At 37.9% G+C, this 20,198-nt stretch overlaps 4 protein-coding genes across 4 annotated transcripts; 1 reads left to right on the top strand and 3 right to left on the bottom strand.

The window, feature by feature from the left end:
- Positions 1 to 1,633: 1,633 nt before the first annotated feature.
- On the top strand, positions 1,634 to 8,384 carry LOC144062372 (uncharacterized). The gene is made up of 8 exons (XM_077583701.1): positions 1,634 to 1,638; positions 1,775 to 2,891; positions 5,506 to 5,640; positions 5,925 to 6,099; positions 6,186 to 6,284; positions 7,438 to 7,529; positions 7,696 to 7,836; positions 8,036 to 8,384. The coding sequence occupies exons 1-8, from the start codon at positions 1,634 to 1,636 to the stop codon at positions 8,342 to 8,344; spliced, it is 2,073 nt and encodes a 690-aa protein (XP_077439827.1). The 3' UTR covers positions 8,345 to 8,384.
- Positions 8,385 to 10,512: 2,128 nt separating this feature from the next.
- On the bottom strand, positions 10,513 to 11,450 carry nppa (natriuretic peptide A). The gene is made up of 3 exons (XM_077583825.1): positions 11,340 to 11,450; positions 10,956 to 11,265; positions 10,513 to 10,517 (listed from the first exon to the last, which is right to left on the bottom strand). The coding sequence occupies exons 1-3, from the start codon at positions 11,448 to 11,450 to the stop codon at positions 10,513 to 10,515; spliced, it is 426 nt and encodes a 141-aa protein (XP_077439951.1).
- A 2,030-nt stretch (positions 11,451 to 13,480) lies between these two features.
- Positions 13,481 to 13,941, bottom strand: nppb (natriuretic peptide B). The gene is made up of 2 exons (XM_077580899.1): positions 13,825 to 13,941; positions 13,481 to 13,750 (listed from the first exon to the last, which is right to left on the bottom strand). The coding sequence occupies exons 1-2, from the start codon at positions 13,939 to 13,941 to the stop codon at positions 13,481 to 13,483; spliced, it is 387 nt and encodes a 128-aa protein (XP_077437025.1).
- A 1,373-nt stretch (positions 13,942 to 15,314) lies between these two features.
- On the bottom strand, positions 15,315 to 17,397 carry nppal (natriuretic peptide A-like). The gene is made up of 3 exons (XM_077542370.1): positions 17,274 to 17,397; positions 16,907 to 17,208; positions 15,315 to 15,698 (listed from the first exon to the last, which is right to left on the bottom strand). Exons 1-2 carry the CDS (start codon positions 17,355 to 17,357, stop codon positions 16,909 to 16,911), a joined length of 384 nt encoding a protein of 127 aa, XP_077398496.1. The 5' UTR covers positions 17,358 to 17,397; the 3' UTR covers positions 15,315 to 15,698; positions 16,907 to 16,908.
- Between the last annotated feature and the right edge of the window lie 2,801 nt (positions 17,398 to 20,198).

The following is a 20,198-nucleotide window of genomic DNA, read 5'->3' on the forward strand; positions in this document are numbered from 1 at the left end:
ATTCAGTCTGATTATGAAAATAGAGAATACAGTACTTGATCAAACTCATTCGCTTTATCAAAAACCTTGTTGTAGACCATAAAATAAAATAAAGTAAAACAAAATAAGATAAAAAAAACATTTGGCATCATTACAGACACTGCAGAGCAATTATCTTGAAAATAGATGATCTTAATCTAAAAAAATATTCACCTTTTTTTTATCCTGAACGTATAGATAACTTTAGTCCCCAAAATATCAAACTTTTTTATCTCAAATGCGCATTTTTACAATTTATAGTTCAACAAATGAGTAGAAGTGGTATAATGTATGTATGTATGTATGTATGGAGAAGATTAGACATGAAACAATAATAAGGTAATAGCTTTTATTTTGGAGCACAAAACGGAAGTTAGTAATGGCCTTTTTCTGCCTTAGTGCTCAAGTACATCACTTTACCGTTTGACATGACGGTCCTGTGAGCAATCGTGCAAGAGTGTAAACTTCGCAGCACAAGTCTCATGTCAACGCTGGAATTGATGAAAAAGGAGTGTTTTGCTTCTGGGACACTGTCCTCTGCTTCTCTAAAAAGGCGATTTATCAAAAGGGGAAGAGTCGCTCCAAGGGCCAACCCCAAAGATGTGAACGCAGACTGTCATCTGTGCAGGTGAGCGCGTTTCTTTCTTTCTTTCTTTCTAGCTTCTTCCCCCCTCCCCTGAATTAAATGCGGGAAAATTTATCTGCACAGCTCACTTTAAGGAAACGTGGGGAAATTGTTCACATTTATATCAGATGAACCAAATGAAACCATTTTTTATTTATTTTTTTTGTTATCAAATTAAATCGTATTTAGTTGGAAAATATCTTATGGTCCGATGAATCCAAAATTGAACTTTTTGGCTATAATTCCAAAGGGGATGTTTAGCGCATCACCAAAAGAACACCTTGACAGTGAAACATGGTGTAGCTCTTTCTTTCGGTTGGGGCTGCTTTTCTTCTTCTGTAACTAGCACCTTAGAAAAGGTCAGGGAATTGTAAACAGTTACAACTAGCAGTTAGTTAGCACAAAATCTTCAAGCTTCTGCTAGAAAGCAAAAAAAAAAAAAAAGAAGCCTAGTAGCACATCTGAACGCTATTTGTGTTTGATCAGAATCACTTACACTAAATGCTGAAGTTGTGTGCTGATTCCTTTTAAACATGAGTTTGGGATGGGTTAATTTTGAACATAACCACATTCCCATTTAACAGCGTGCACACTTGTGCAACCACATTATCTCACTGGTTTTGTTTTACTTTGCCTCTCGAAAAGCTTTCATTTTGTCTATTGTGTGTGAATTTTCAAGGTTGTGTAGACTTTTCTTCCACTGAATGAGCTGTTAGCTAATGCTCTTCTGTGTATTCAACAAAACTCAATGCAGCTCTGCTTACCTTTTGGCTTCAACATGATGGCATGACACCAGGCTGTGGGTAATGTGTATGCTTCTGCTTGATAGTGCATGATGAAGCTTCAGATGGTGACCCGTCGCTTGAAAGAGGCTCTTCATCATTGCTCAGCCTGGTTGTAACGACATGGTGTTATGTAAATTAGCCACACTGTTCCCTAACAGAAATTGGCAGATAACTAAAGATTTACTCACTTGTGTTTTTTCACACTATGAGGTGGGCAGTCACTCCAATGACCCAAATATTGGTACGCAAACATTCCAAAGTCAGCTTTATATGTGCTCTATAGTAACAAGAATATTGTACGTAATTGACAGTATGTCATTTTGTGATTTGTTGTCGTTCATTGCAGGTGTTTCCTATTTTCCAACTCCGGCAGCGGCCGCACTGTTCGACGGATTCTGACAGCTTGCCTGCTCTCTTTCCTGGCCCTGCTTGGTTCTGTATCCATTGACCTCAGCTCCAATTTTGAGTTGCTGCACTCTACGGAAGCTGCTTACCAAGCGCTGGCTTCATGCCGGACGGCGGCCATCTTGCACCTGGTGAGCAAGCTCCAGTCCATGCGCCATCTGTTAAGCAAAGACACGGGAAATGAGACGTTCAATGGCAGTGTTTCCGCGGTTGCGTTGCCCGCGTTGGATCTGGATGGTGACATAGGCCGTGGCTTCCATTGCCACGTCGAGGTGGCCGCATTTCGCCGGGAGATTGAAAGCGGTGCTCGTGGATTAGTGAACGCTTCGTTGTTTACAAATAGAACAAATGAAAACGACACGTCTGCACTAAATGCGTTCATCGGAGGACTTCTCGATATGTGGGTCACAGAAGACGACACTCTAAGGAAAGCCAGACATGACTTCAACTGGAGAGATGTTCTATCTGCAAGACTTCTACTTACGTTCATAGAACTCAACCACCAGTTGCTGGACTTCCCCCATATGGCAGCTTTACCTACCTTCCAGGACAAGTGGACTTTTGCGGTAAAGCACCTGAGCTTGGCTGCACTCATGACAGACCAACTGCATGACTGCTGGTTAGAGAACATAGATGGGAAGTTCAACTCAAGCCAGTACTTCAAAAATACCTTCAACGCAACTTTTTGGGAGATCAAGGATTCAGGCAGCAAGCTGTCCGGCTCCCAGGCTGGACTTGGAGCGCTGAATGACACTCAGCAGTGCTTGTTTGGCCGTGCGGTGCCAGCACTCCGAATGGCATCTCGCGCAGTGTCGTCGGGCCTCAGTATGAAGATCAGCCTCCTGGCGATCGCCTGCCTCATCTACCCGGTGGTCATGTTCTCCTTTAAGCAAATGACGGAGTGGATTCAAAACTATGCACGCAGTTTAACCGAGAAGACGGAGGACCTGAGACGTCAAAGGAAGCTGGCTGAAGATCTGCTGCATCAAATGCTGCCAAAATCTGTCGCCAAGCAACTCCGCCGGCATAAACACGTCGAGGCGGAGAGCTATGAGAAGGTTGGTGTCATGGTTGTGCTTTTCTTTTAATAGCCTTAAAGTAGGGATGTCCAAACTTTTTTTCCTTTGAGGGCCATATACAGATTAATTGGAGGATCACTTAAAAATATGTCAACTTTATTAAACGCGCTAAAATCAGTCAATCAATCAACTGTATATTGTTTATATTAGGGGTGTCAAAATGAGTGCGTTCATTTTGAGTACATTTAAAGTCCCTTTAACGCCACAATTTTTTTTAATGACTGCCCCGTACTTGGAAAGCCTGTAGTACTGGGGGACACGCCCACAACATCATTCATCAGTCATAAATGTAATAATAATGCATATATTTGTGGAGACTAGGGGCAAGTTGTAGATTTTACAATTGCAGAATTTTACAAGTTACTTCATGTTAAAGATGAGATAGCTCTTAATATGAAATAAAAAATGCGCTGAGCTGTCACCAATATCTTACAAATGCAATTATGCCATCTAGTGGCAGAAAAATTCAAATTCAAATCAATATCATACTTTTTTTTTTTTTACAGTACAGTACATGACATTTTTTTTAATTTTAACTCAGTTTTATGAATTATTATTAAATTATTGTATCAATGCAGCCATATTTCTGTTAGTGAGTTAACCATTGAAGTCATAGTATTAATTATGTTTAAAAAAATGTTAAACACCTGACACCCCTAGTTTATATATATTACTGTTACTTTGAAATAATGTATTCTAAAATGTCATGAAGCAAATAGTTTAAGATTTTTTTTTTCAACGTTTTGGCGTGGCCCCACCCTTTATCCCATTAGAATAGAGCTGCCCCTGCATTAACCCCTTCTGACCCTTATTTATTTATTTGACAGATTTTGACTCTTTTATAAGAACAAAATGGGAAAACAATTTTTGGGGTGTTATCATGGTGTTTTTATTTGTTATAGTGGACGCCAGGATAGTCTGGCTGTAAAGTGTTGTAAACTTACCAAGCTTATATGTAACATTTTTAACATGAATGTCATGCAAATCAACTTGCGATTGTAATTGGTCAGCTAGGATCCAATCATGAACCAGAAGTGTTGACATCATCCAAATTATGTGTTTTTATTGGTTTAGACACGCAAATATGTCATGTCCACTGCAATCATCTATGGGTCCGAAGGGGTTTTAATCAGCAGCCGAATCCCCTCTTTACATTCCGAATCCAAACGAGAGCAATATGTAGTAATCTGACCTGTTTTGAAAGCGCTGTATGAATAAAGATGACTTGACCTTAATTAATTGTGATAGGGTCACAACTTGGCCATTGACACAGAGCAGAGGCACAAGAAATCATTTTTGTTTCTAAAACTGAATTCACCACAGTGTAAAGTTATCATTTTACATATAGTTCAACTGTATCTTTTCATATCTAGAAAAACGCCACAGAATATGAAATTAATTCATTTGTAGTTATTTCCATCAACTGTACAACTTGTGGGCCGTTGAAAAATGGACAGTGGGCCACAAATGGCCCCCGGGCCCTATTTTGGACACCACTGCCTTAAAGGCAATAAGAAGATGACTTTTGTGCTGAAAATTGTTTGCTAAATCTCTTGAAGCAAAAGAGGAAATAGAAATGGCAAGAAAACAAAAAAATATATACATAATGATCACAAATGTGAAAGACGCAGCTGGGCTGAATGCAAAGGTGGCTAAGAACTTGATTGGGTCACAGTCGAGGGGACAGACAAAGGGAAGTGAAAACTAATTCTAATCTGATTTAATTCTCGGATATTGAGGGCCTCATTGTAGACACAAACTCAATTAAAAACATGAGCCACAAACCAAAAAGAAAGCTACTAGATCATAGCCGCAATTGCTGATTTTCTCATGCAAGTTTTTTTTTTTAACCCTTCGCAGGTTTTGAAAGCTTGATTTTAGATTCCCCAAGTCTTTAGAGGCGAGTCATTTAGAGTCAAGTTACTTCAAACAGAGTTTTGATTTAGAATCTTACATATCAGTCAGAAAAAGGAAGACAGTAAGACATGCTTTTTGTTGCACTCCATAGATTCTCTGATTCCTTGAAACCACTTTGTGAGTTTATAAAATTGAGGCTGTTGTAAGGAGGCTACCACGGCATCATCTGCAGACATGCTGAATGAATGTGTCTTTGCTCCCTTTGTAGCTATTGTTGACATAATTACCTATAATTGCTCTGTTCCATATTCATCAGAAGATAAAACAAGTTTGATAGGTGGAAATTGTGTTTGGCTTATTGAAGAGGTTTCAACAGCTGTATACTGAAAACACTTTGCGCAGGGGAGTGTGGGGGTGAGAATGGGGGGTGGGGGGGCTTTCAATGGTGTGAAATATACTTAAAGCTCAATTTAAAAAATGAAATTGAACTCTCTCTCGAAAAGTGTAGTTGAAAAGTAATTGTATTTTGTATTTACATAAATAGTTAGTGTGTGTGGGATTAAAAAAAAAAAGAAAACTTTTGAAAAAAAAAACTTCATTGTGTGAAGTACATTATATTCTAAACCAACATCGACTCCAACCTACTGTAATGTTAAAAAATAAAAAATAAATAAAATAAATATATAAAACCTCAAAAATAAAAATTGAAAGGGACTATTCATTTATTCTATTCTAGGTGACCATTTTTTTCTCGGACATTGTTGGTTTCACCTCCATCTCAGCCTCCTGTACTCCTTTACAAGTGGTGGAGATGCTCAACAGCCTCTACGTTTGCTTTGACACACGAATCGACTCCTATGATGTATACAAGGTAATAAGGATGACAAAACACACAAACTTCAGATGCTAAATGCAAGGAAATAACCGGCTTCTCTTGTATTTGATCATAATGATCTTTGATTGTAACTTTGACCAAATGTGTTTCAATATTGTTGTTGTAACAGTTGACTCACTTGACTTTGTGCGGGCCATGTGGGTTCAATTCCCACTCACTAACTTGTGAATGTAAACGTCATGATGCTTCCTACATCATTATGAGGTTAATCTCGTCAAGTCCGGGACTTCCAGTATTGTGTTGCGCGTCTTTCCACCTAGGTTGAGACAATTGGGGATGCATACATGGTGGTGAGTGGACTCCCCGAGAGAAACGGCGACAGACATGCTGATGAGGTCGCCAAGATGGCTCTGGATCTGGTTGCGGCCGTCCGACAGGTGTTCATCCCTCACATGCCTAACCAAAGGCTGCAGCTCCGAGCTGGAATTCACACAGGTCCAGACATTTTGTTGGCATGGTGTCATTTTGTTGTCGTTGTTTCCCATCAATGCCTTATTGGTATCATTTTGTGTCCTTATCAGGTCCATGTGTGGCCGGAATAGTCGGCTACAAGATGCCTAGATATTGTCTGTTTGGCGATACGGTGAATACAGCATCCAGAATGGAGTCCACCAGTCTGCGTATGTTGACCAATTAGCATGTAGTCAATGTTGTCAAATGTAAATGTTGATGCCACTGTTGTAAATACAGTAGCCTACATACCATCTACTGTACCAGGGGTGTACTTTTTTTTTTCATTTGAGGGCCACTTTGTCTTAAATTAATAAAACACAATGAAATAAATCAAGCACACAAATATACATTGTTTATATTTTCTAGTTATTTTTGAGAAACTGCTACAAGGCAAATAGTTTAGGATTTTCAAGATTTTGGGGTGGCCTCAGCTCTGTATCCCACTAGACTAGAACCACCCCTGCAATGAACAACAAACAAATCTCATCTTCACTTTCACAACCAAAACAAGAGGAAACTGTACTAAGCTGACCATTTTTAAAACAGTTGTTTGAGGATCATTACACAGAGCAGAAAGTGGAATAAACAATGCTCGCTTCTAAAATTGGCTTCGCTGTACTCACTAGAGTGTTTTGAAAAAAAATTAGTCTGTTATTATTTTTGTTAAATAAACAGTTTATTTGTATTTTTACAGAGCTAGAAATGCTGTACAATATATCAACCGATTTGTTAGTACACCCTTGCTTCTCACTCTGCCCACCCGTTTTCATTTTTTATTATTTTTATTTTTATGTAAATAACAAGCCTTGCAAGCTATGTCATTAGTATATACCACAGGCTGCTGACAAATGAATGGCAGACCACAATTGGCCCCCAGGCCCTAGTTTGGACACCTCTAATGTAAAGTATCAGTCCAAGTGATGGATGAATGCACTCAGCAAATGGAGTACAGATCTCTAACAAGGTCCAAAAAAAAAACAAAATTTGACTGGAAAATCTAATTACAACAATCCAAAGTCCAACGCTTTTCAATGAGTAGATTTCGTTCACCAAATTGACGGCCATCTTGACTTGTGACGTCATTTCGGAATTGTCATTACACCTATCGAATGCAGGTGTAATGTAATTGATTAGCTTTTTTTCACCCTGCATTATTTTTGGGGAATCACCATTACAGTTTTCAGTTGTAGACCGACTGATATATTCCCATTCACACAAGCAGAAATAACAGCAATTAAATATTGAGTAGTATTTTTAGTATTGCTGTTCCAAGTTGGTGTGTGTGTTTTCAACAATATATCATATTATGTATTGTGACAGCTCAAAAAATCCATACGAGTTCTGCTACCTACTTGGCCCTCATCAAAGATTATTCCTATGAGCTGCAGCTACGAGGAGAGATTGAAGTCAAGGTGAGTGCAAGGGTGGCCAGTGCTACTTCTTTACTTTCATCACTTTGATTAATAAAAACGCACAGATTTGATATACAAGCCATCCAAGTCAATTTCCCTATGGTGAAGTTTACCATAACTTCAATATAATCCACATGATCATTGCGTTTGATCTCTTGCCTGCCAGGGTAAAGGCAAAATGAACACGTACTGGTTGATTGGTCATAAGAACTACAGTGTCCAGAATGACAGCCTGGTGTGCCACTGGAATCCCAACATGGCGAGAAAAAAGAAGACTATAGGAAGCAGTGATGTCTCTGTGGGAAATGTGAGTGTTGTTTTCATTTTGAAATATTGGTCACTCAACAATAAGGCCTTTCTATCCAATCATATTTTGATACATTACTTTTGCTCTTTCAAAACAGTTCCAATGATGACACAGTATATTATAATCCAGTGCATTAAATGACAGTTCCTACATGTAATTCAACGTCCCTTTTGGTTTTCTGTGTGTGTTTGTCTGCCAGTCATCAGTGACAGTGCAGAGCGTCAGTGATAATGCCACCACCCCAGTGTCCAGTCACACCACACTGCAGCCTCCACCCGAAAAGGCGGGCCCGAGTGTGGCGGCACAGGTGGCGCCTTCAGGCAGCGGTGATGCTGCCCTTGACTCCATGATTGGGGGACTGCAGGGTGGGGACGAGTCCTCCCTGCCCAGTCAGTGCGGAGGCAGCAATGAAGACAAATGTGATGTTCTGCCTGGTTCCACAAACAACAACAACAACAGCAACCTCAGTCATTACTGGAACTTATATAACAGAATCAGGGATTCATAAAGAGCCATCTCTTTATGTGTGTGTCTGTGTATATATATATATATATATATATATATATATATATATATCATTTTTGATCTTTTGCCTTTTATTTAACCTTCGACTGTTATTCTTTTAATAATGCTCACTTGTTTTTTTCCCTATGCCCACCAGAGGGACCCCAAGAGCTCTTGAAACAGTTACTCAGCCACTACCAATTTATTGTGTCCCATTATAGGTTTGGATCAACGCCATTGATTTCTCCTTCATTTTCATCATAGCAGTGCAATCTTGATGCACAGCTATGCACAACGTTAACCTTTTCAACCTAAAAAGAATATTGCTGTTGTCCTCAACCATTATAAGATACTCATACTTTAAATGATCTCATGTGATATTTTGTCTAGCGTCAGCAATTAACACGTTCTTGAATCTCAATTTGTTTCTGTTGTAACTGATTTATTTCTACTACACCCGCCAATTACCAAATGAGTTCTGACATGTTGTGTCTTCACAAATACCTTGGTGGTGGTACATGTCCCTTCAAAGGTATTGGACCATGAGACCATTTATTTTATTTTTGCTCTAGACTGAAAATATTTACCGTAGGTTTCATCAAAAGGTTTTATCTTTAATCGATGTGATCCAGATGTAAATACTGTACATAGAAACAAAGACTGGCATTTTCATCTCTTGTGCAAAAATAAAGAAATTAGCCTCATGTTCCAGTACTTCTGGATTAGAGTGTATACATTGTGGAATGCTGTTTATTTTTCAATTTTATTTTTTAATTTTGTTTTTGTTTAGAGCACTTACATTTTTAGTCACCTATTCACCATTACAATTTTCAGTTGTAGGCCTACCGATACATGATTAAACATCAAATGTCTGCCCATTTAAATGGCAGAAACTGGATGATGCATTGTTTCGTTTTGTCACCAATGATTGGAATGGATTGCCCCTTTACACTGCAGTAATTGTTAGCAGTGCCATAAAAAAAGATTATTAACCCTTTGCCAAAAAATTCCAAAAGTAGTGGCATGTCCATAAGGGGTGCTGATGGGGGTGGTGGGGCATTTAATTAGTGGGAGAATCCAAATCAGTAGGGAAATTCAATGAGTGTGTATTGTGTAATCTACCACAATGATTTACAAAAAAAATGCAACCCCTTTGCCAACATTCTGACTCTTATTTGTTGCACAAAACATTCTTCTACTCTTATTTTCCACATGGTGTTGATGGAATGCGGTCTCTGTTGGGCGTTTGTGAGCTGTTCCATACATCATTAGTGCCTAACTTTGGTGTCAGTGGTTGACATGATGTAGGCCTACGTAATCCAATTTGAGTGGAAGCAGTGTGACCGGCTCTGTGATGTAACCCACAATTACACTTCCTTTGTGCTGGTTGTCATCTACATTCACCCAAAATTATGAATCACAGCCACATTCCATCTATGAATCATCTTTAAAAAAAAAAAAAAAAAATCTTATTTCAGTTAACACATTGGAAGCGTTGTCTATTCTTTGTGTGCTTCACTTTCACATCGTTGAAGATCATATTTAGCTTAGATTGTGGTAAATAAAATTACTTAAAAATAAAGCCCTCCCCCATACTAAATGCCTGATACTCAATGCACTGTCATACTTCAGAAACTGTATTTATTTAAAAATATCACGCGTTTCCAAAACCCGGAAATGTATTTTAGCAGGTGAAGTCCAGCGTGAGTGGGTGACTTCAGTACGCACGTATAATGTGTTGCGTTCAAGTGCGCCATGGAAAATATTCAAATCTTAAACTCCCACACAGTCACAACTTTGAAAGACGTGCTTCAGAACTGAAACATGGCACCATTTGATTTTACGTGAATCGGTGCTCGGAAGTACCGACCCAAATCGGTCCATATCACAAAAAGTACCGTCTTCGGTACGCATCCCTAAGTATTTTCTGAAACTATGGAAATTGTAAAAGAGGTTTTTATTCGTAGTTTTTAATTGAGAGCAACTCACGTGCAGTTATGGTGTGTACCTCTTCACATAATACATTGTTTTGTTGACACATACACAGAAAACAAGACATGGATGGATGCACACACACAAACAGGTTTTCATTGTAATATTATATATGAAATTGACTAAACCTCAGTTAAACGCGATAAAAGGATCAAACATGTATCCCACAGAAGAGTCAGCCTATCCTGGAAAACAAAAACAAAGACAAGAACAGAAATGGTTGATTAGCAATAAAGCAACACTGACTCATAAACAACATAGTTACTCCTTTCACCGATTTACTATTACAGATAACCAATAATATTGTAATCATATAGACGTGGCTTACATTTTGCATGCATCTAGTCTTAGTTGTTACAACAATAGCTTAACTTGCACACTGAACCTTTTGTTACTCCTTTTTTTCCTGAAACTAAGCTGATATGGAATGTGGAGTTGAACTTAGTTATCTATGCCATTTTTATGCCCCCCCCCCCCATTTGCATTTGTAATACATTTCCTGCTAAAATCCTTTTTTCATTTTTAGATTTATCGAATATTGAAAGAATTATATGCTATTCTTTAATTTAATTCAAGATCAAAATATGAATAAAGGTTGAACGGAATTGTTCTTGTGCACTTACCTCTTGAATTGTTGCACCCCAGACCACTTGTGTTCCCTATCCGATCCATCCTGGCAACAAAGCAGCCCGATGCCCGCTTTCTGGCTGTCACCAGCAGGTCCAGTAGGCGGTTCCTTTGACTCCTTTGGTCTTCAGCCGCTGCTTGGGATCGTTCCACTGGCGCAGGTTCTTGCTCCCTGTCCTGCTCCCTGTTCCATCCTCGGTTGGTCTGGCTGCGTTCCGTTTCTTGGTTCATCGTTGCATAGTCCATTTCGGAGGTGTCCTCCTGAGCTGCTTGGGCCAGAGTCTCCTCAAAGCGCTCAAGCAAAGACTGTTGTGCAGAGGGAAGGATGGAAGTGTATTACACATGTCATGAATCAACTTAAAAAGGTGTTCGTCTCTTACCTTGAGCTGGGCCAAATCATCAGGAGAAGATGTCCTTCCCAAAACGTGGCTGCTCACCAGTGTGTATTGACACAGCAGGGGCAGCAGGCCCCACAGGACCAAAGCCCTCATGTTATCCTTCAAATGCAAGTCGCATCGCATCCAGCGCCAGAAACGGCTTATATACCCACACACGCTTACACAATTAGTTGACGGCGTCAATGGCTCCTCCTCTTGCATATCACCTCAAGTGCATTCTAACACTTCAGCACGATAAGTCAGATGTACTTTTAAGTGGTGCTCGGAAGTGACCGATGTGTGTGCGTGAGTCTACAATATACATGTCTGTGTGCGATCATCACCCTTCCCAGCCAACTGTGGCGTGACCTCAGGAGCCATCTCCGAGCTGTGAGCTCAGACGTGGTGTTTGGTCACAGGAATGCCCTCTGCATGCAGACAAATGCCATAGTAGGTTAAAACTGTGACCCTGCACTGCTGGGCTTTGATTGGACTTGATTGGGAGCAATTACGGTCAATTCTGAATACAAACTTTTTGGGTTTTGTACAGTCACACATACACTTTCTGTAACTGTTCATGATAAACGTGTTTCTTATAGCAGACCGAAATAAAATCAAATTTTTCTTAAAAGTTCTGTAAGCAGCATTATAAATTGGATATTCAGTAAGCAACATAATAAGACATTAATATATATTCTGTTACTAATAAATTATACTTTCTCCATCTAATTTTAGTGGTCACCATATAAACTCTAAAATTGTAAGGGGACACATTATATTGAATAAAACTGAATGCCAACCTTTACAATTCCGAAAACTCTAATGATTAACTTAAAAAATATGTAGCGAGATTAGCTTGACTCAAATCGTTTTTAAGGTTTGTTGACGTCATTATTGAAAAAAAGAGCCTTTCTGCATGACCTTTCAGAATTATTTTTGTTTCCAGAATTTTGGTTGAGAAGAAACTGGGAAATCTGATTTCACTTTTCTTTTCTTAAATCCATGACCACTCTTTCAATAGTAAAAGCTGGCATGACTCCACAAGAGTTTCCCATTACACATCGACCACCATACGTTTGCCAACGCAATGCAGCATTTGGACAACAAGAGTGATATTGGCTGACAGTAGTCTTTTAATTCTCTCAATTCCACCACAAAACAACCAGTGAGAAATATAGCAATTACAGTATTTTCCATGAATAGAAACAAAAGAATCACCTTAATTCTCAATTTTCTTCTCTTATACAGTATTCTCGAATCAAGTGTGCTGTGTGTGCTTTCCATGGTGCTGAAAATTTATTCTTTATGCTTTAATTAAAGAAGCTACATTCACATGAATTACCTAAAATGGGCCGGGCTTGTGTGCATCTTAAGTCATATTATGGTAGATATGTATGCAATTTGTGTATAATTAATGAAATAATATGAATTATTATGGCTAATACAAATGACAGGGGGCCTAAGGTTCAGAATTAGAATCTGATTTATTGGCCAAGTGTGTAAAAACTGTAATTAGCACATGAGGAAGTAATGTATAATGTACTTTATTTAGCAGACTCATGGTCCATAAAAAAAAAAAACACATACAATACACAGTAAAATGATTAAAATGTTTAAGAACAGAATAATAATACAAGTAGTAAAGTACCAATTTAAAATAACAATAATAATTTAAAAAAATAATATATATGTATAATATTACGATGTTATCTATATTTTCATCATCTCTGATACAGCCATTGTATATTTCTTATTTTGATGTTTTTTGGTTGTTTTTTTTGTCATTGAGGAGGTTGGTTGAGAAATGTACATTGTTTAGCAGCAATATGTACTTGCAGTCAATAATGAGAGGTCATACTCAAGTCATCTGCAGTTGTAAACATTTATTGAAACATTCATGGCATGAACTTTTTTTTCCATACGTTTAAATAAATTAACATGTAAAGCACAAACAACATAAAATAAATGTGAGCTCTAATAAATATCAATTGAGTACTAAATAACTTTTGTCAGCAACATTGCAGTTCCCCAAGGTTGTCGATGGTAAGACGTCATCATCATTTGGGATCTGCAAGAGAACACATTGAACTCATCTTTACCGATTGTATTTTGTATTATATGATATTTATTGTCAACTTACTGTATCAGCCAACATTGTTGCATCCTAGGGAGCTCCTGGAACCTATCCGGTCCATACGGCGACCAAAGCAACCAGAAGATTTCCTGCTGGAGTCACTGCGGACGCTCTTCAGGTTTTTGGCAGAGAGAAACTCCCTGATTGAAGCTTCGTCCAAAGCGTCCCGTGGCTGCTGTGCATCAGCTTCCATGTTCAGCTCATCAAAAGTGTTGTCCTTCCCTGCAGGGAGCCTCTGATCCATCTCTGGAAGCCACTCCTCTAATCTGTGAAGGAAGCCCTACAACATACCGAGAGGTGATGTTAACATTCAGTAATGACAAGAAAGATCAGAATGACATAAGTTTAACGTACACTTAAGATGTCCATGTCACTGGAGGTCAAGCTGGTGCTAACAGGATATGCACTGAATAGCTGAACTTTCAAGAGGAGGAGGAGAAGGCCGCAGGCAACAAAGGAAGAAAAGGCCATCTTTCTTTTTTTAATTTCTGGAGGATTGGTGGAACCTTTTTGAGATTCTTTGCTGAATAGCTTGTGGATGCTGGAGCCCACAGGACCAACATCGGCTCTTTTATACAGTAGCTCAATCCATGAGGGTATGCCAGGAATTGGACTTGCATTCCTGACACCTGCTCCTGATAACACAAGCTGTCGGAAACGGCTCCCTTTAAAGGGTTGTCTCTCCGAAGTGGGGCATTCAGACATTCATATGACATAGTGGCATCCATACACTACCAGAAACAGACCAACCACCTCCCAACAAGCCCTAACACGGGACGTTGTTGTCATTGAGCTACGGGAAGTAGTAAATGACAACACTGTGCGTGTAGTTGTGTGAGAATGAGAGAGAGAGAGAGCGAGAGAGAGAGAGAGAGAATGTTACTAATTTAAGGAGTGTGTACTGTAAGCGACTGTTGATGGTTGCCTTAACAAGGACAAACTGTCAATCCGGCCTTTTTAGAACACCTGACAAATGTCTTTAAATGAATGAATTAATGGATGAATGGTTTATTTCAGTTCCATACATGACACACACAAAAACACTCACGAACATCCTTTTCAACAAATCAAGGAACCAAAAAGGGATCGGCTGAAGCTTTCCAATCCCATGAAGCACCCAGAATGACAACAGAGCAAAATAAATAAATACAACACTCACATTATAATTCCTAAATCACCTACATTTCATCGATGGCACTAGAAGCATGAATTATTTTAAATTCTAAATATTTCTTAATAAATATTTATTTTCTCCCCAAGAGAAAAGTACATCAAGTCCATTTGACATTTTTACACCCAAAACTGAAACACATTTATATTTGATCACTTTACGTGTTTCAAACCCCTTACATGAACGTTTTCTTCTCTTTATTTAAAAAAAATTCTGAATACAAACAGGTAGTCTATTGTTCACTACGCAATAAAGCATTTTCATAAATTTTAAAATGCCAGATCCTATCAATAATTGATTAGTTGATTCTGTGTAGTCAACCTGATTAATTCTTCTAACAGCTTTTTTTTACCGTAATTTAATATTTGGGTCTATATTTGTTTTATATACATCGTGAGGCAACACAAAAGAAGAGTATACAATATAAGACCTTTCTTTTTCCTTTGCAAAATATGAGTCAGAATTTAAACTTGTTTTGTAATGTTTATAATTTAAATACAACTGATCAAAATCCTATTATGGTTGAATACATTTGAAAATAATGTTGATTAGTATTATTTTTTTTTTCTCCAGGGTAGTCGAATTAGTTTTGTTGTTGTTGTTATTGAAAATACTTCTGTTGGATTCAAAAGCAATTCCTGTTTATTGTTAATTAATTGTCAGTAGTTTTTAAATGTGTATTATTACTTTTGTTAATTCACTGACTATTATGAGATTTTCTTTGACTGAATGGTAACAATAATTGAGTCAGTGTGTGCATGTCTGGCAAAATGTATTTAAAAAAAAAAAGTGAAACACTGTAAAATATATCATACTTGACAGACAGAAAGTCAGACAGCGCATAGAAAGACTGACAGAAAAGCAGACAAGATCACTTGTATGCAAAATTTTGTTTTTTACTGCATTACAATATAATTGAAGTTCCTTTACAATCCAAAATAATAAATAATGAACAGCCTGTTCCCACAACAACTTTATGAAAATATGTACAGCGGTGTCTTAATTGGCGTGTCAGTCATGGTTGAATACTTTTATGATGGATCCTCATCACAGACCCCTGTTGACAGAAGAAAAGAATATTGGAAAAATGGGTTCATTTAATATCAGAACCCTCTTCCCCTCCAGCACCTCCACGATCTCTTAAAGTCTCATTAGATGTTAAATGAGCCAACCAGTAGTGGCTTGTGTCAGGAGGATAGGGAAGATACATACATTAATTGCTGCAGAAATATTATAGAAAAATAGGAATAGCAGCTACAAGTAGAGCACTAATGCTACAAATAATGAATTATAATGAATTATAATTCAAAGTACACTGAAAAAATGTTTTCTTACACTTCTGCTGTCATTTAAAGTAGATTAGATAGATAGATAGATAGATAGATAGAAAGATAGATAGATAGATAGATAGATAGATAGAAAGATAGATAGATAGATAGATAGATAAATAGAAAGATAGATAGATAGATAGAAAGATAGATAGATAGATAAATAGAAAGATAGATAGATAGATAGAAAGATAGATAAATAGAAAGATAGATAGATAGATAGATAGATAGATAGATAGATAGATAGATAGATAGATAGATAGATAAATAGAAAGATAGATAGATAGATAGATAGATAGAAAGATAGATAGATAGATAGATAAATAGAAAGATAGATAGATAGATAGAAAGATAGATAAATAGAAAGATAGATAGATAGATAGATAGATAGATAGATAGATAGATAGATAGATAGATAGATAGATAGATAGATAGATAGATAGATAGATAGATAGATAGAAAGATAGATAGAAAGATAGATAGATGGATAGATAAATAGAAAGATAGATAGATAGATAGAAAGATAGATAAATAGAAAGATAGATAGATAAATAGATAGATAGATAAATAGAAAGATAGATAGATAGATAGAAAGATAGATAAATAGAAAGATAGATAGATAGATAGATAGATAGATAGATAGATAGATAGATAGATAGATAGATAGATAGATAGATAGATAGATAGATAGATAGATAGAAAGATAGATAGAAAGATAGATAGATGGATAGATAAATAGAAAGATAGATAGATAGATAGAAAGATAGATAAATAGAAAGATAGATAGATAAATAGATAGATAGATAAATAGAAAGATAGATAGATAGATAGAAAGATAGATAGATAGATAGATAGATAGATAGATAGATAGATAGATAGATAGATAGATAGATAGATAGATAGATAGATAGATAGATAGATAGATGGATATTCTTACCCTCAACATCCCAATCCGCTGAAAGACCCGATCCGATCCAGGCGAACGCCGAAGCAGCTCCTCAGCCCGCCTTTTCTGTACCGGGCCCAGTTACGCTTGGAGGTCCGGAACAGATCTTTGAAGAGAAGCGCAAGGACGTCTGCTTTAGCCTCCAGTGCCGAGTCGTTGGTGTCGGGGGATTCCCACGGGCGCCCCTGTGGAGCTCCGTGCTTTGACTTCTCTTCATTGCCGCCTCTCTCTTGCATCTCCTCTGACGAGGGACGAGGCAAGTCGTTGATCTCGTCTAAAATCTGCTTCAAACTCTGATGGTGAAAGAAATGAAATGAAACCAACTTCTCGCTATCTATTGAAGACAAAGAGAACGTACCTGTATATCAGACATGGGCTTGCCTCGGACATAATCAAGCACTAAAAGGAGATGAAAGCAGCAAAGTGACACAATGAGGTTCATGTTGTTTTTTTTCTTTGTGCTGCAGCGCAACTCGGGCTGTCCTGGTCTTGGCGTCGTTGTGGTTCTCAGCATGGCCAGGTGAAGCTTTTATAGCCGACCTGACTACGTCACCAGGCCCGGAAAATTAACGAGGTGTGACTAATGTTCTAAAGAGTGGGAGTACAGGCAAGGATCAGTTTGAAAAGGGTGGGCTAATTCACTGACATGCAGGCACAAGTCATTGACAATCAGATCATTTGAATGATGTTTCATTATTTGGAACACAGCCATGCATCCGCCCATTCATCAGGAGACAGTCATGATGCCATACAGCAGGAAACAATTCAGCAGGAAATACCGCGTATGATGCTATTAAGTTACCGCAACCCAAACACACAAAGAAAATCACAATCAAATAGATGCATGCTGTGTAAACTCGCTCCCAAATAAGTTGAAAAATGAAGCATCATTAAATCATGAGGCAGCGGACAAGACGTGCACTCACAAAAAAACATGGTGACCTCTCGATGTGGAAAAGGATGGAAATCAGGATAAGCTAGCATTTCCGTCTACAAAAATAAAATACAGTCATTTTTCGAGCTAAACAGTTTATTGTCCTCGCTTTGCTCATTTATTGAGTATTTTAACTTGGTGACAGCATCTGCAGCATATTTAAAGGGAAAAGACGTTTTGAATGGCGCCGGCTGTCTATTCTTTTCTTTTTTTTAAACACACCAGTTTGTCTGCACAATTAGCAGCCGGTCGAACTTGCCAGTGCGCAGACTTACGCCACTCACCCACCGGTCTTGCGCTGGACCAGTGAAAAGGGTGAAAGACTCGTTGCCTGTTGCAAAAAATGCTTGATTTCACTTGTTGCTGCTGAGGGAGGCCTAACCAGTTATTAGCTTATTTGCTTTTTCACAATTTGAAAAAGCCAGCTAGGCTAGCTTTACATTGTTAGGTTTTATTTTATTTTATTTATAAATAAAATCACCAGTTACAAACTGCATTTTATGTTTGCATGGGCTATCTTTGCCTGATATTTACATTTACTTTATAGTCTTACACATGAAAGTAGTGAAACTACACAAAAAAGTATCTAGGGGTGTTAGAAAAAATCGTTTTGGCAATATATCGCGATATTACAGCGCTCAATTCTCAAATCGATTCCATATGCGGCCGAAATCGATTTTTATACATCAATTTTTTATGGGAATTTTCAACAAAACGTCTTACTTAGGGTTAGAATTCACACATTAAGCATGGAAGAATGTTATATAAATGGAACATTAAGCCTTAATATTTTATTTCAGTGCCGTTCAAACATGTAACCGACTGCAACCTGTTTGCTAAATGCAGTGGCTCAGTTATAAGCCTGAATTTTCAGATAAATAAATACATTTTCATACAAATCTTACAGTGTACATGTACAAGTTTACTGATTTGTATTTTTTAAATTTGAGTCAAAAAAAATCACAATAATCAATTTATAGATTTGCATCGGGATTAATCGGTATTGAATCGAATCGTGACCTATGAATCGTGATACGAATCGAATCGCCAGGTATCAGGCAATTCACAACCCTAAAAGTATCTATTTGAGAAGAAGGCCAATGCTATTTTATGACATATGTAGCTGAGACGATCACGACCAATGAGCAACATCATTTATATAACTAACACCTTGCAAGTTGTTATTCATTCTTCTAGTTTTAACTAAAATAGAAAACAGCTCATACTGTTGTACAAGTGTTCTACAAATACGGAAAAAAACATCCTCAATAGGGTAACACATCCACATGTGGGCCTCAGAGGTTAATTAGAATAAACAGCGTGTGCCTCTTTGCGCTTTTGTGGAGTGTTTGTGTCGGCTCCAGCTAAATGACGAGCGATTAGCCTCGGACGCCGTGAAGCTGAGCTCGCTTGTGAAGGTGTATGACTGCTAATTGACATTTCGCCAGCCTCTCCACTGGAGGGCTATTATTCCAAATTGACTCAGGCCTCAGGGCAGCGGCTAAAGGTTTCGCCGTTCTTTTTATGAAAAGAATCAGATTTATAGTCATGTCACATTCATATCCAACAATGGAGCAAACCCTACCATAGACATTAATGAAATACTGTTATTAAGGTGGACTCTAAGCTACTTAAATAATAAGAATTACAGGAGCATATTGTACCAATTTTTAAATCAATTTATTGGCTCCTCCATATACGTTTGAATCATTCCTGAAAATCAGGACACGCACTCACAATGAGGCATCGCTTCAGTTTTACGGCCCCCATCTGTGGAACAATCTGCCGGAGTCCATCGGGGCTGCAAGAAATGTTCAAGCAAGCTAAAAAGCCACTTTTTAAATTTAGTTTTTAAATAGCATTTATACTTACTTATTTTCACTTCATTTATTTTCTTAGCTTTATTCCATTATTTATTGCAGCTGACTTTGGTGCGAGAGGCGAAGTACATCAAGCCAATAACAGGGCATTCAAACATGATATGCTGTAAATATATAAATAACATGCTAAATGCTAATACATACAGGGTGTCCATAAAGTCTCTTTACCATTTAAAAAATGTATTAAAAATGCAATTGATTAGATATTTTATTTAGATTTGTTCTATTGTATTCAGCGTTTATTAAAGTTTTTTAACACACTGCATTTGTGTGTTTCAGGGATCCTGTTTGTCAAAGGTCAAAGGTCGCCCACTCCTTCCTTTATCTAACACTGTCCCTGTCTCCATAAATTTCTTGTGCCATGCACGAATTGACGGACGTGATGGTGGATTTCTTCCATACTAGATTCTGTAGTTTCGCTGAGTCTGCCTATCCGATTTTGTTTCAATAAACCATGAGACACATTGCG

The sequence above is a fragment of the Vanacampus margaritifer genome, chromosome 1, assembly GCF_051991255.1.
Source record: "Vanacampus margaritifer isolate UIUO_Vmar chromosome 1, RoL_Vmar_1.0, whole genome shotgun sequence".
Classification (NCBI taxonomy): Eukaryota; Metazoa; Chordata; class Actinopteri; order Syngnathiformes; family Syngnathidae; genus Vanacampus; species Vanacampus margaritifer.

Excerpts from the sequence above, each read along its gene's own strand:
- nppa (XM_077583825.1), bottom strand. The coding sequence starts at position 11,450 with ATGAGGGCTTTGGTCCTGTGGGGCCTGCTGCCCCTGCTGTGTCAATAC. Across the intron at positions 11,266-11,339 it reads ATGATTTGGCCCAGCTCAAG|TCTTTGCTTGAGCGCTTTGA; the intron begins GTAAGAGACGAA and ends TCTGCACAACAG.
- nppal (XM_077542370.1), bottom strand. The coding sequence starts at position 17,357 with ATGAACCTCATTGTGTCACTTTGCTGCTTTCATCTCCTTTTAGTGCTT. Across the intron at positions 17,209-17,273 it reads AGCCCATGTCTGATATACAG|AGTTTGAAGCAGATTTTAGA; the intron begins GTACGTTCTCTT and ends TTTCACCATCAG.
- LOC144062372 (XM_077583701.1), top strand. Across the intron at positions 6,285-7,437 it reads AATGGAGTCCACCAGTCTGC|CTCAAAAAATCCATACGAGT; the intron begins GTATGTTGACCA and ends GTATTGTGACAG. Across the intron at positions 7,530-7,695 it reads GAGGAGAGATTGAAGTCAAG|GGTAAAGGCAAAATGAACAC; the intron begins GTGAGTGCAAGG and ends CTTGCCTGCCAG.
- nppb (XM_077580899.1), bottom strand. The coding sequence starts at position 13,941 with ATGGCCTTTTCTTCCTTTGTTGCCTGCGGCCTTCTCCTCCTCCTCTTG. Across the intron at positions 13,751-13,824 it reads GTGACATGGACATCTTAAGT|GGCTTCCTTCACAGATTAGA; the intron begins GTACGTTAAACT and ends GGTATGTTGTAG.